General features: G+C 40.6%; 1 protein-coding gene across 1 annotated transcript in view; it reads right to left on the minus strand.

The window, feature by feature from the left end:
• Nucleotides 1-13,086, minus strand: part of LOC101164611 (metallophosphoesterase domain-containing protein 1) — an 87,012-nt gene that overhangs the window by 40,411 nt on the left and 33,515 nt on the right. Inside the window, exon 4 of the mRNA XM_011490983.3 lies at nt 5,230-5,455. Coding sequence (XP_011489285.1) covers nt 5,230-5,455 — 226 coding nt within the window. The remainder of the gene's footprint in view (nt 1-5,229; nt 5,456-13,086) is intronic.

Below are 13,086 nucleotides of genomic sequence, written 5' to 3' on the forward strand. Positions count from 1 at the left end.
GCCCCTCTGGTCCACTGGGGTGAACTCCAACACTTGGTGGCTGAGCTGAGGGTTCAAGGATAAGCCCACACCAGCTCGGTGCCCCTCACCATGAGCAACTCCAGCCCAGGCTCTGCATGGAGATGAACCTACCTATATCTAGCCAGTACCTCTCAATCTCTTGGACAAGCTCAGGCTCCTTCCCACCAAGAGAGGGGGCATTTCATATCCCAAAGGCCAAGTTCCATGGCCAGGGTTGAGGCACCCACCTTCAGCCACATTGCACTGGCCCCTTCTGAGCTTTCCTACAGGTGGTTGGCCCATGAGAGAGTGGGCCCATGGGAGAGATAGTTTCTTCAGGCTGGACCCGACCAGGCCCAAGGAAAGAGCCCCTGTCACCAGGCACTTGCCCACGAGTCCCAACCTCAGGCCTCACTCTGGCTGTGGAGTGGGCCCCGGTGACACCAATCCGGGAAACATTGCAGAATCTTGAGATTTACTTCTCATAAAGGGGGTTCTGAACTGTTCTTCGTCTGGCTCGTTACCCAGGACCTGTCTGCCATGGGTGGACCTACCAGCGACAACAGCCCCAGACAGCCTATGTCCTGGGATTACTCAAGCTCTCAACAAACCCCTTCACCACTTTAAGGTGGCAGTTCATAGAGAGGATTTGAGGAAAAGAGCAATCAAAAAAACCAAGGGTCCCTAGGGTAAAATTACATAACATTTTTCTTGTCTAGTAGAAAACATCCATCCAACTTTAGAACCCACTAAATCCCTCTTGGGATCACTAGGCTGCTGGAGCCTACCCAGCTACTAATGGAAATGGGTTACCAGTCTGTCACAGGGCCACACACTTACATGCACACCTAAGGGCAGTTTAGAGACATCAATCGGAATTTAAAGTATTTTTTTAGACTGTTGGAGGAGGCTGGGGTGGTTGGAGAAAACCAACACATGCATAAGGAGAACATCTAAACTCCATACGGAAAGATTTCAGCAGATATATAAGCTTGGACCTTCTCACTGTGAGGTGAGGGCACTAACCACTGCCCCACCACACAGGCCCCTCAGTGGAAAACGGTCATACAAATATTAAATTGACTGTGCCTCCAAATTATGTCACTATCAGAGTAACAGAGCTATAATAATGATTTTTTACTTGCAGCCACAAAATTCTTTATGTAGTATAGTTTAAGGTTGACAGGATGTCAAACGTAACAAGTATTTCTTCGCCTTGAAGCATCTACTATGTTACCGTGGTAACAATGCAGACAGAATACAATAGATAGAATGAAAATTTGCTTTCACTCACACCCTCAAAGTTTTTTACCTCTTTTTTCACAAGACGACAAATCTTGTAGTTCATGAAGAACTTTATTTGGTTCCTTAAAATTGTGTTTCATGTCTGAACTTATGACTCAGCAAATCTTTCCATTTGGGTTTTAGTTTGCCTTTGTAAAAATATCAAAAAAATTAAACCAGTATATATTATAATATATATATTTTCTACTTATTTTATGTGCCTAAGTGGTGAGTTTTTTTATTTGTTTATTTACTTTTTGTTGGAATAAATAAAAAACTAGGAACTAGTTTAGTAAGATGTTCCAAATTCTCTCCAAAAACAAGGATCCTTGTCAGGAATTTGTATTCATACATCCTGCCATCATAAATGAGCTTTTTCCTAATTAGATGCAGATAAAAAAAACTGCGGAAGGCATGAAGCAGATCCTCATGGCTGTGGGCTTGCGAAGGACTGAATTTGTAAATATGCCAAGCAACACCTCATTATTAATGACTCAGATGTCATCTGCAGACTTGGATTGATCTGTTACTGAGAATCTGCTGTTAATTTAAAAGTAAAAGGAGGCTTTGAGACTCTGGACTGGGAAGATCACTATTATGTTCACAGCTGAGAAGTTCAATCCAGATGCAGAAAACTGGAGCTTTTGTAGCTCACAGTATTTTAACTGTTTTCTCTTTATAAGAAATTGTTAACTGCAATATGCAAATATCAATGAGAGGTTTTTTTAAACTCACATAAACTCTTTCCTGTTGTTGTTCACTGTTCTCCATATCCCTTTAGGGGTCACAACAGCCAATACGTTTTACGGCATATGCCCTTCCTGACACATCCAGGCTGGGGACCAGCACAGGGGGACCCAGACTTTGGCCAACTTGTGGCTACATAGTTAGGCAGCGGCGCAACAGGCCTTGCCAATGACCCACACTGGATGAAGTTCATAGTGCCCTCCTGGGAATTGAACCCTGATTCTTACCTGCTTTCATTATTCAGTCATTTTTTTCTGTGATGACTGATTGACATCCATATTTTCCTTTGTCTCATGTTTGATGCAAAAAAGACTCTGCCTGCAGCGTCTCTCTTTGAAAAACTTTACAAGTGGTGCATCATTTGCTTCACAGTGACAACACTGACTCCTGAAAGTACTGCTGCTTCAGTGCATTTGCTTCATGCTCTCCTCAAACAAAAACTATCATATCATGCAATGAATGTCCTGACATATTATTCAAAGAAGCAGGAGGGTTTGGTTAGGTCAAAAGTCTTGATTGAATCCCAGGGATGTATTTCCATCATTATTTTTAATACGCTTTCTACAAAACACTATTGTGGATTACACAAGTTTAGAATTATAAAATCTTACAGAATCTATCATTCTGAGCAGATGGAAAATGTAGCAACAAGTTCTCTTCACACCACTGACGTGTAGATCACAACCTATAGAGACTGGGAGTTAACCACAAGTGGAAAACAACACATGATCATCCGCTGAATAATTAGTACGCTTGAGAAAACAGTCACTGCTGTCTGTTCATCCCCTCTGGCTTTCATAAAACCATGCAGGACAATGTGTGATGACAATGACATGTACACTCGCTTAGTTGTTTCAGGAGGGACCCATACAATTGTGTGTCTGTGTGTGTGTGTTCCAGAAATGGAAAAAGGCAGATGATAACAAAGCATTATGGAAAAGTAGCTTGGAAACAAAAATGTCTTGTGGCACTGTTCTCTGCTAAGGAAAGAAAGACTAATGAGAAAGAGAATTTATGGAATGGATCTTTAACGTTAGAGATCAATAACGGGAAGCACACAGCTATGAAACAAAAAGGTGTCAATACCACAGAGCAGATAAATCTTTCCTTTCCTTGTAATTGTGCTGTCTTTCTTTTTTACTCAGACACTAAAATGCACAAATTGACCATAGGTATGACTGTTAGAGTGAATGTGTGATTGTGAATATTCTACCCTGCGACAGACTGGCGACCTGTCCAGGGCATCCCCTGCCTTCGCCCATAAGTGGGCGGGATAGGCTCCAGCAGCCCCGTGACCCCGAAAGGGAAAAACGATATAGAAAATGTATGAAATGAATGAAGAATGAATAAAATGCACTTAAATATTTTGCCATTTTTTCTTTTACTTCATAAAATTTGTGTAGAGTGGAAAACTGGGTTCAGTCGTTTTATGTTTGCATAAAATTAACATCTGCAGGTTATTTCCAATGAAAATGTTGTTGTCTTTCTATAGTTGCAGCATTTAGAGATGCAGATTCCTACTGCTTCAATAACTATGATTTTCTACACATTTAGGACTGATGTAAATAAGGCTGCAAGAGCAAAAACAGGTGCAGATAAACTGCATGTTTGGTGTTTGGATTTACTTTTGACAAGTGGATCCAGAGCGAGGAGCGAGGAGGTTGGTGAGAGCGGACGAACAGCAGCAGCAGATGAGCTGTGGAAGCATTAATATGCACTGAGGTTTAGTATTCCTCAGGCATCTGCTGACTACGTCCATGAGTGGTTTTCTTCCATCTGTACATTCCTGACACACAGATGAAGTGGACTGACAATTTTAACACATACTTTCAGACATTGGAGACTTCACATTTATGTTCCTGCCTCCTTACGTTTATATTTGTGAGCATTCAAACCAAATGTCCAAACATTATCAGAGACCAGGAGAGCTTCAGATAATGAAGCTTTTTATGATTAGTCTTGAATTATGAAAGAGATGTGACAAGGACTAAACTTCAGTTTCAAATTAATTCTACTACCAGAATTTTTCTTGATTTCTGCTCACTTGCCATAGTTTTGCATGACCTCCTGGAGCATGCAGAACTTCACATAAAACTGTACACATGAGCAACACATAAATTTACACCATCAGAGCCTACAGAGGTTGTGTTCTGCACATCAATCTCATCAAACTTGGGTATTTAGAGATTGCAAAGATGAAAGATGTAAAAAGAAAAAATCAATAAAATAATAACCACACAGCAAAACAGACATAAAAGAAGATTTTGACACACAAGTATACTGTGAGACTGTTGAGACACACAGTCCTCCTACATGCTTAGTGTAGGGAAATAGGTGCAAGTCATTTCACATCAAACTTTTGAGACCCACTACTCTTTCCGCAAAAGGCATCAGAAAAGAGACACAATAATCTGAAGGATTGCTGTAAAAATCCCAAACAGTGTTGCAGCTGATGCATCTGAGACAGAACTCGAGTGCAGCTGTGATTCATATACAAACATGCTTCACATATAAAGAAGAACATGGAGAAAGATTTATAACACAATAAAATATAAATGGAAACAAACTGACATGCTCCTTTTTTCTATTTGAGGCTTTAATTTGGAAGAGACTTCTGTGCTCCAGAGACCTAAAGCAGCACTCAGAGATTAGAATGTGCATTAAATGTATGACTGTTGTTCAAGTGCAAAACTTTAAAAAACTATTACAGTAAATCATAAAAAAGAATTAGTGTCCTTTTATTTTCACAAAGTACCTGAGCAGAATATCTGCTACAGGACAAATGTCACATCCAATGACATACATCAAAACAACCTGGAATAGGTATTTGTTGAATTCTATAAGCAGATTGTAATGATAGTTTTTGGTATTCTCTAAGATAAATTTATTAAATCACAACAAAACTGCAGCTTGACTTGAATGAACCTGATGCAGTTATAACAGAAAGCTTTCTGAGGGGAGGACTCATGATCGCAGGTTTAGGTCCTGCTCTGCAGCCATGTGTTGGTGCGTCTTTGGGAAAGAGACCGAATGCTTCATTGCTGCCAGTGATCTGGTTAAGATGGCAGTTATCCCACCATTGGTGTGTGAAAAAGTGTGCGAGTTACTGAAGGTAGTGTAATTTGTTATACCCTTTGGTCTTGAAGGAAGGTAAAAAACAAAATACTATAGAAGTACATGCCTTTAATCTTAACTCACCAGGGAGAACCGTAAATCCTGAAGCCGCGTACGGTGACCTCAGAGTCCTGCAGGTAGATGCAGTTGGTGAGCAGCGATTGGACATTTTCGTAATTCTCTGGCTTTAGCTTGGAGGCAGAGGGGAAGTAGTAGAAGTCCTGCTTGATCAAATCTGCCATAAACTCCTGGTCAAAGGTCAACTCGTGGTTTCCAGCAATTACAATTTTGATGTCATAGGGTAAGGTGCCTGGAGGGGAAGGAGAAGAGAACAGAGAATGTCAACAAAGCAGACAAGTGCCAAAACCAAAGGCTGAGAAAGCTACAGTCAGGACCATAAATATTTGGACAGAGACACATTCTTTCTAATTTTGTTTCTGTACATTACCACAGTGAATTTTAAATAAGACAACTTAGATGCCATTGAAGTGCAGACTTTCAGCTTTTATTCCATGGGTTGAACAAAAAGATTGCATAAAAATGTGAAAAACTAAAGCATTTTCTAAGCACAATCCCTTCATTTCATGGACTCGTAAGTAATTGGACAAATGAAATAACTGAAAACAAAATGGTCATTACTAATCTTTGGTTGAAAACCCTTTGTTGGCAATGACAGCCTGAAGTTTTAAACTCATGGACATCACCAGGTCTACCAGGCCTTTACTGCAGCGGCTTTCAGTTGCTGTTTGTTTGTGGGCCTTTCTGTCTGAAGTTTAGTCTTCAACAATTGAAATTAATGCTCAGTTGGGTTAAGATCAGGGGACTGACTTGGTCATTCAAGAATATTCCACTTCTTTGCTTTGATAAACTCTTGAGTTGCTTTGGCTGTATGTTTTGGGTCGTTGTCCATCTGTATCATGATACGCCGCCCAATCAGTTTGGCTGCATTCACCTGGATCTGCACAGACAGTATGTCTCTGAACACCTCAGAATTCATTAGGCTGCTTCTGTCCTGTGTCACGTCATCAATAAACACTAGTGTCCCAGTGCTACTAGCACCCATGCACGCCCAGACCATCACACTGCCTCCACAGTGTCATACTGATGATGTAGTGTGCTTTGGATCATGAGCTTCTCCATACTTTTCTCTTGCCATCATTCTGGTAGAGGTTGATTTTGGTTTCATCTGTCCAAAGAATGTCCAGAACTGTGCTGGCTTTTTTAGATGCTTTTTTAGCAAAGTCCAATCTAGCCTTCCTATTCTTGAGGCTTATGAGTGGTTTTCATCTTGCAGTGTACCCTCTGTATCTACTTTTATAGAATCTTCTTTTTATGGTAGACTTGGATATTGATTCGCCTACCTCCTGGAGAGTGTTGTTCACTTGGTTGGCTGTTGTGAACGGGTTCCTCTTCACCATGGAAATGATTCTGCGATCATCCACCACTGTTGTCTTCCGTGGACGTCCAGGTCTTTTTGCGTTGCTGAATTCACCAGTGCTTTCTTTCTTTCTCAGGATGTACCACACTGTTGATTTTGCCACTCCTAATACTGTAGCAATTTCTCGTATGGTTTTTTTCTGTTTTCTCAGCTTAATGATGGTTCCTATCACCTGCATGGAGAGCTCCTTTGACCGCATGTTGTCTCTTCACAGCAAAATCTTCAAAATGCCAGCACGAGTCCTCTAATCAACTCCAGGGCTTTTATCTGCTTCACTCATAATGACATAACAAGGGAATTGCCCACACCTGCCCATGCAATAGCATGGAAGTCAATTGTCCAATTACTTATGAGCCCATGAAATGAAGGGATTGTGTTTAAAAAATGCTTTAGTTTTTCACATTTTTATGCAATCTTTTTGTTCAACACATGGAATAAAAGCTGATTAGAAAGAATGTGTCTCTGTCCAAATATTTATGGTCTTGAATGTTCTTGGAAAGGTGGAAAACAAGGAGAATTAAAAATAATTATTATAGCAAACAGCAAGGAGACGAGGAGGACAAAATAATGGAAGATCCATCTCAGATTGCTTTGTGTTTACAAATGTCTATGAATAGAGAATCTAAAAAAACAACTCAGATTTAGTTTATCAGTCATGATCTGAAATGCCAAAGTAGCTTTTGTCAACGCAAGCAGCGCTGAACCCCCAACCCTCATCCCTCAGGAGGAGCAGAGCTTTGGAATCACTGTTATGGGGTAAACTATCAGCAATCACTGAGTGCAGGACTCAACACTGCACATTTTAACGCACTTTTCAGACACCATCATGATGCCCACCCCCCTCTACTCCCCTTCACTTTAATTGGCTATTCAGAGCTAGGCCCGGAGGGGGGTGGGGGTATGCATTCATCTATGCTCGTCAAGCTCTGTGGCGACTGGGCGTACATGTTTCAAAGACGTCCTCAGAGCTCAGCAAAGGAAGACAAACATCTGGGGGGTGCTGTGAGGTGGGGTGGCTGACAGAGGGTTTAGTCAAGGCTCTTCCTCCTTTGTTTCTGATTGGACAGCCCAGCACGCTGCTCTGTTCACTGGTTTGTGTGTCAGCCTTGTGATCGACTTTCCAACGTGTGCTCACGTTGGGCAAGCATCTGTGCATGAAAATGTCATGTTAGTGAAAAGAAGTAATTAAACCCAGCTTTAGAGGAGGCTGACAGCTTAGCGACATCCCTGTCATAACAGCCAATCACAGCTCAGTGGCACAAAGAGTGAGGGAGGGAGAGGAAAGAGAGAGCAAAAGAAATAGGAAGCCCAAAAATCCTGAGATGTGTGATAGAGGAAGAATAACACGACAAAAGCAGCTGTCAAAGAGGGCTCATCTTTCTCATCTGGGCTCTGGCCACCCCGTCTCCCCATCACAGCTGTTTGAAAAAGCTTTGCGTTAAGACTGTCAGACAAACTCCCAAAAAGCGTCTATTACTGAAGGACTACACCTCCACACAGCTCACACCACCACAGAGGGGAACATTTCCTCTCTTTTAATTTCAAGCATCCAAAAAAATGTCCTTGGATTAATCCTGTTTTAGAGTCTGTAAAGAAAAACAGAGGTCTTTAATCAAGCTGTACACTATATAGATTTCCATTCAATTAGATTTTACTTTTAATCTTAATGCAGATTTATGAACCTTTTTCTATGGTTAACCTTTAGTTTAATGTTCAAACAATAAGTTCGCCTGAGAATTTTCTTCCTAGATTTGAGAAAGATCCACAATGGCAGACCAAAGGAGCCGAAGCCCTGGTTGCAGGCTCCAAGCAGACCAATCAGAAATGCCTTTAAAGACAAATCTCCACATTAATGCGCCCCTTTTGCATCACTTTTAATGCAAAACCCTGCATAATCTGCTTTGTAATGATTGTCTATGATTCTATTTATTTTGATGTGTTGCAACAATTTTGTTTAGTTGTTTTTAGAGGTGTACTTTGCATTAGGTGGGATGTGTTTGTTAATTTTATTAAATGTGGGCTCCTTTGTCAATGTATAGTCTTTCGTCAGAGTCGACTACGTCCATGACTCTGACGAAGACAGAATACGTCCATCGAAACACGTCAGGTATGTGAAAAAAACACATCCATGTCTGATAACAGAAGAATGTAAGAAGTCAATTAACAATACAGCCACTATGAACTTTATTGAACCTATAGTCAACCATTTTAGGAACAGTCCAACAGAGAAATCCTCATCTTTGGATATTTCCCTGTCAAGAAGTGGAAGTTCATTTACTGCATTTTCTGTGTGCCGGTGACGGACAACAGAGGGAATCTCTGTGTCAGAGCCCAGCTGAAGTCTCTGTGTCTACTCCATTGTGACTGTGACTGAATGAGAGGTGGAGCTGTGCAAGAAGCAGCTGAAGCTACAGGCCACGCCCTCCTCATACATCAATCAATCAGAAGCTACTTTGAACTGGAGACATACCAGAGAGCGCTCTGACCATTCTCATCGAAATCTTTCACAAATTTTGGATTTGGTGAGCCATCATGATTGGGGGAGAGGGCAGTCACTGCATTTGGTGGGGCATTGGTCCCCCTGACCCATGATCATATCTGGTCTTGATAATAATATCTGATCACTCTAAGAGCTGGCCCCCTGGTGCTGCAAACACACTATAGATTCCACAATATGCTGTGAGTTAGGCAGGAGTCCCAGCTGTTTTTGCAGATGAAAAAAATCATCGATATGTGGAAATCTGCGATATTATTCATCAATATTGCAATGACAATATAACTTGAGACACATGAAGAAATAGCAAAACATCCAAAAACATAATTTCCATTTCATTGCAACAGTTTAATTTAAATAAGAGTCTACATAACAAAAATATACTCCAAATAACCCTCGTCTACATCAGGCAAACATCTAACACAAAAGAGCTCCATTCAATCGGTCAACAACGTGAAGGGGTCCTTCCGATTGGTGAAATGCTTAAAATGGGTTTATTTGATTCATTAAATACTTCAAGCTGCCATAAGATTGATTTAGCACATTTAAAGTAACCATTTATTGCAATTTTCGCCGCCTTTTGGGATATGCATATTGCACAGCTCGATGTTGCAATATCGATAAACTTGCGATTTATTGTGAAGGCCTCCACAGGACTCATATTAATGAAGTCCCTTGATCCAAATTTAAGGATTTCCCCAGCTCAAAGCCCAACTAGGACAGTCTGTAAAACTAAGACATATTTTTGTTGAATGATAACAAATTATGAAATAAATATTAAGATGAATAAAATTAATTTTTAATTCAACAAGACATGTGGTGGAGCAGCGGTTAGCTCTCTTGCCTCACAGCAAGAAGGTCTCGCATAGTCTCCATTTAGTTAGTGCGTGACTCTCTGGAGGCGTAAAGCAGAAAAGAAAAACTCAAAAGTACCCAGCTCTCTGACCGGTTGCATGCATCAGAGAGTTGTACTAGTCATGGCAGCCTTGTCATGCAGTTTAACCATACACAGTTTGGTACATTTGAGCAATATTTTTCTACAGCCCTTCTGTTTTTGACAAATGAAAAGATAAAAACACACTTTACCGTGACTTGTTTAGACCACAGTCTTCCTCAGAAAGATTTGCACCAACAATGGTCAACTCAATATATAATGGTCGCGTCAATATCCTTCTATTTGTCTGAGAAAGTTAAACATCCTATAAATCGTATCAGTAATAACATGATTTGTCTACTTGGATGACAGTATAAAGATGATAAAGTCATGTAAAAGTCATTTGTAATCCCTGTTTAAAACTTGCCTCTTGGCACCAACAGAGCTTGAGGACCAAAAAACTTGACATGACACATCAAAAACCAACAATAAAGTGCTTTTGAGCAGTTTTTCTCTGTCCCAGACAGCTGCGGCCAATTTGACAACCCTTACCATAAAAGAAAGGAATTTAGCAGTGGTTTTTGTGGTTTTAACAAAGTACAAATGAATCAAAAAGGACAAATTCCCTCTTTTTTTGAACAACCTTGTTGCTTTTGTGACATGAGACAAAAGAGCGAAAGATGTGGCTTGTGTGGATCTAGATATGAGGTGGGGGAGTTACACAATTTTGGAAAACATTTCTTGCAGCACACAGTTACACTTTGACAACATATATAATAGACATTCAAAATCTTTTTGGCAACAACTGCCCAAAATGTAGTGAGAGCAGCAAATGGAGGTGCTAAAAATCATTGAAAACACAGGACATCCAAATGAAAGCTTGGTTTTGGGAGTAAAAACCAGATAACACTTTACTTCTACCCTTCCTCCCAAAAGTCTTTTTAGCTAACTGTCCAGTCACACTTGAAGCTTTTGATCTTTTTTGTAAGGTCAGTCCTTAAGCTGTATCAAATCCAGTGTTTCAAGTGTTACCTTTTGCACGTGCATTCCCACTGGGACCAAATGAGATTTCTGTATTGTTTGCCACCATTGTTAAGAGAAAACTATGGCTGGGTGGTCTATATACACATGTATTAAGCCCCCCATTATGTCTGCATGAGTGTGTGCATATATACATAAGGAAAAGAGGGGCGGGAGGTGCGATGCAACACAATTTGAAAGCTGGACTAAGGTAACCAACTGCGAGTTAGTGCTCTATTTACTGTTAAAAAAAAGGTTTAAACTCCAGCTGATGGAAATGTCTGGACAGTAATCCTCTGTACTTCAGGTCACCTTTCACGGTCTCACTGATTTATTTTTGTGCAATTTTGCATGTTTTGCTCTTCTTTTTCATTTACAGTACATTCTGCTCTGTGTCCCGATAGGCTGCAGACTATTGTAACTCAATCTTCTCCATATCGTGTCTCCTGTACTGAGTGCTTTCAGCTTTCCACTATTACATAAATCTATTATCACAAACATGTCTTTGGTTTCTGTTTATAAGACTGGACTTATTTCTCTTCAAAAGTTTGAAACTGAACGTGTTTCAACAAGAGAGAAAAGGTTGATATATGTCTGAGAAAGTGCATAAAGTGTTTAGTGAAGCGTTTTACAGCCTTAAAACATCTATAATCCTGCGTAATAGATTTAGCAGAATACTTCTAGACGTAACTCCTGCCAGAAAAGGAGTGACCTCGGTTCACTCATTCTTTTCAAACTTTATTTTAAAACATCAGAATGTTAGTATGTTAGTATAAAACAACAGTTCACAGTAAAAAAATCATCACAAATAGGCAATAGCACTAAAACTTAGTTGTTCTTTTTTTATTGTAGTGGAATATCCTGTGAATTTAAAAACAAAAATTTTTCTTTTAGGTTTATGTTTTATGTTCCAACTTGGTGTTTTGATTATTGTTATAAAAAATGATGAAAAAACTACAATCACATTAGGGCTGGGAATCACTGGGTACCTTACTACATGATACGATTTGCAATACATTGCTCACGATAACGATACTATCACAATATGGTGATAATCTATATATATCGTCTCTAACAACTCACGATATATCAAACTTTAAGACTTGTCTTCTGCAGCTTCTCTCAGACTCAGCTACTCATACATCAGTGGTTATCTCCACCTACTGGGTAAAAGGTGTAATGACACTCCATAACAACACCACAGTGCATTGCTCAGGTTTGTAGGACATACCACTTAATTTCGCAGTCTTGTTAATAAAATGCACTGTGAACGTCACGTAGGACACTGTGGCCCAAGAGGTCCAGCCGTCACACGTGAGCCACACTCTTTCTGCAGTTTCCAGCACCATCTCAACCATAGCTCTGGTCTGGGCGTGCAGTGCAGGGATCATTTTTTCAGTATTTCCGGGAGGTATGGCCTAAGCGTGGCTCTAATGCATTCAAGAAAAACCGAAATCCCTCGTTCTCCACCTCGCTGCAGGGACGGAACTCCTTTGTAACTTTAAACAGAAATCCCGTTTGTTATTGCCTCTGCTCTCACAGAAGACGGTGGTAGCTTCACCTGGAAAAAGGTATCCACGCTGGGCTGTGTTGGCTTCAGGCCAGCAACAGCCACGGCTTTCTCCCAGAACTCCGGGTGATGCAGCTTCAATGCTGCCAGCGCGTCTTTTAACTTTCTTCTCTCGCTATTTTCCTTGTATTCTTCTGCGTCCGCCCGCGACAGCCAATCTCGCAAAGAGCGCCCCCTATTTATCCTCCGAAGAATCGTCTTACCAAAGGATGTTTAATATAACTTTTTACAGGGTCTTCAAACGTAAATAAAACATTGGGACTTGATGAAAACGCATCGAGAATCAATCAGGGGACTAAATGTCGCGATATATCACCATATCGATATTTTGGCACACCCCTAAATCACGTCATGTTCTGGGATTGACAGATTTTTCACAGGTATTAGTTTTATTTATGGTACGACATGGTGGAGTAGCGCTCTCAGCTCAAAGTAAAGCTACATTCACACCGAAAGCGATTTACGCAGAGGAGGTGTCATGTTTCAATGTTAAGTCAAAGTTTTGAGTGTCATGCGTGGCATGGTGGTCTAGTATCAGCACGCTG

Source organism: Oryzias latipes, chromosome 23, assembly GCF_002234675.1.
Source record: "Oryzias latipes chromosome 23, ASM223467v1".
In the NCBI taxonomy this organism is placed as follows: domain Eukaryota; kingdom Metazoa; phylum Chordata; class Actinopteri; order Beloniformes; family Adrianichthyidae; genus Oryzias; species Oryzias latipes.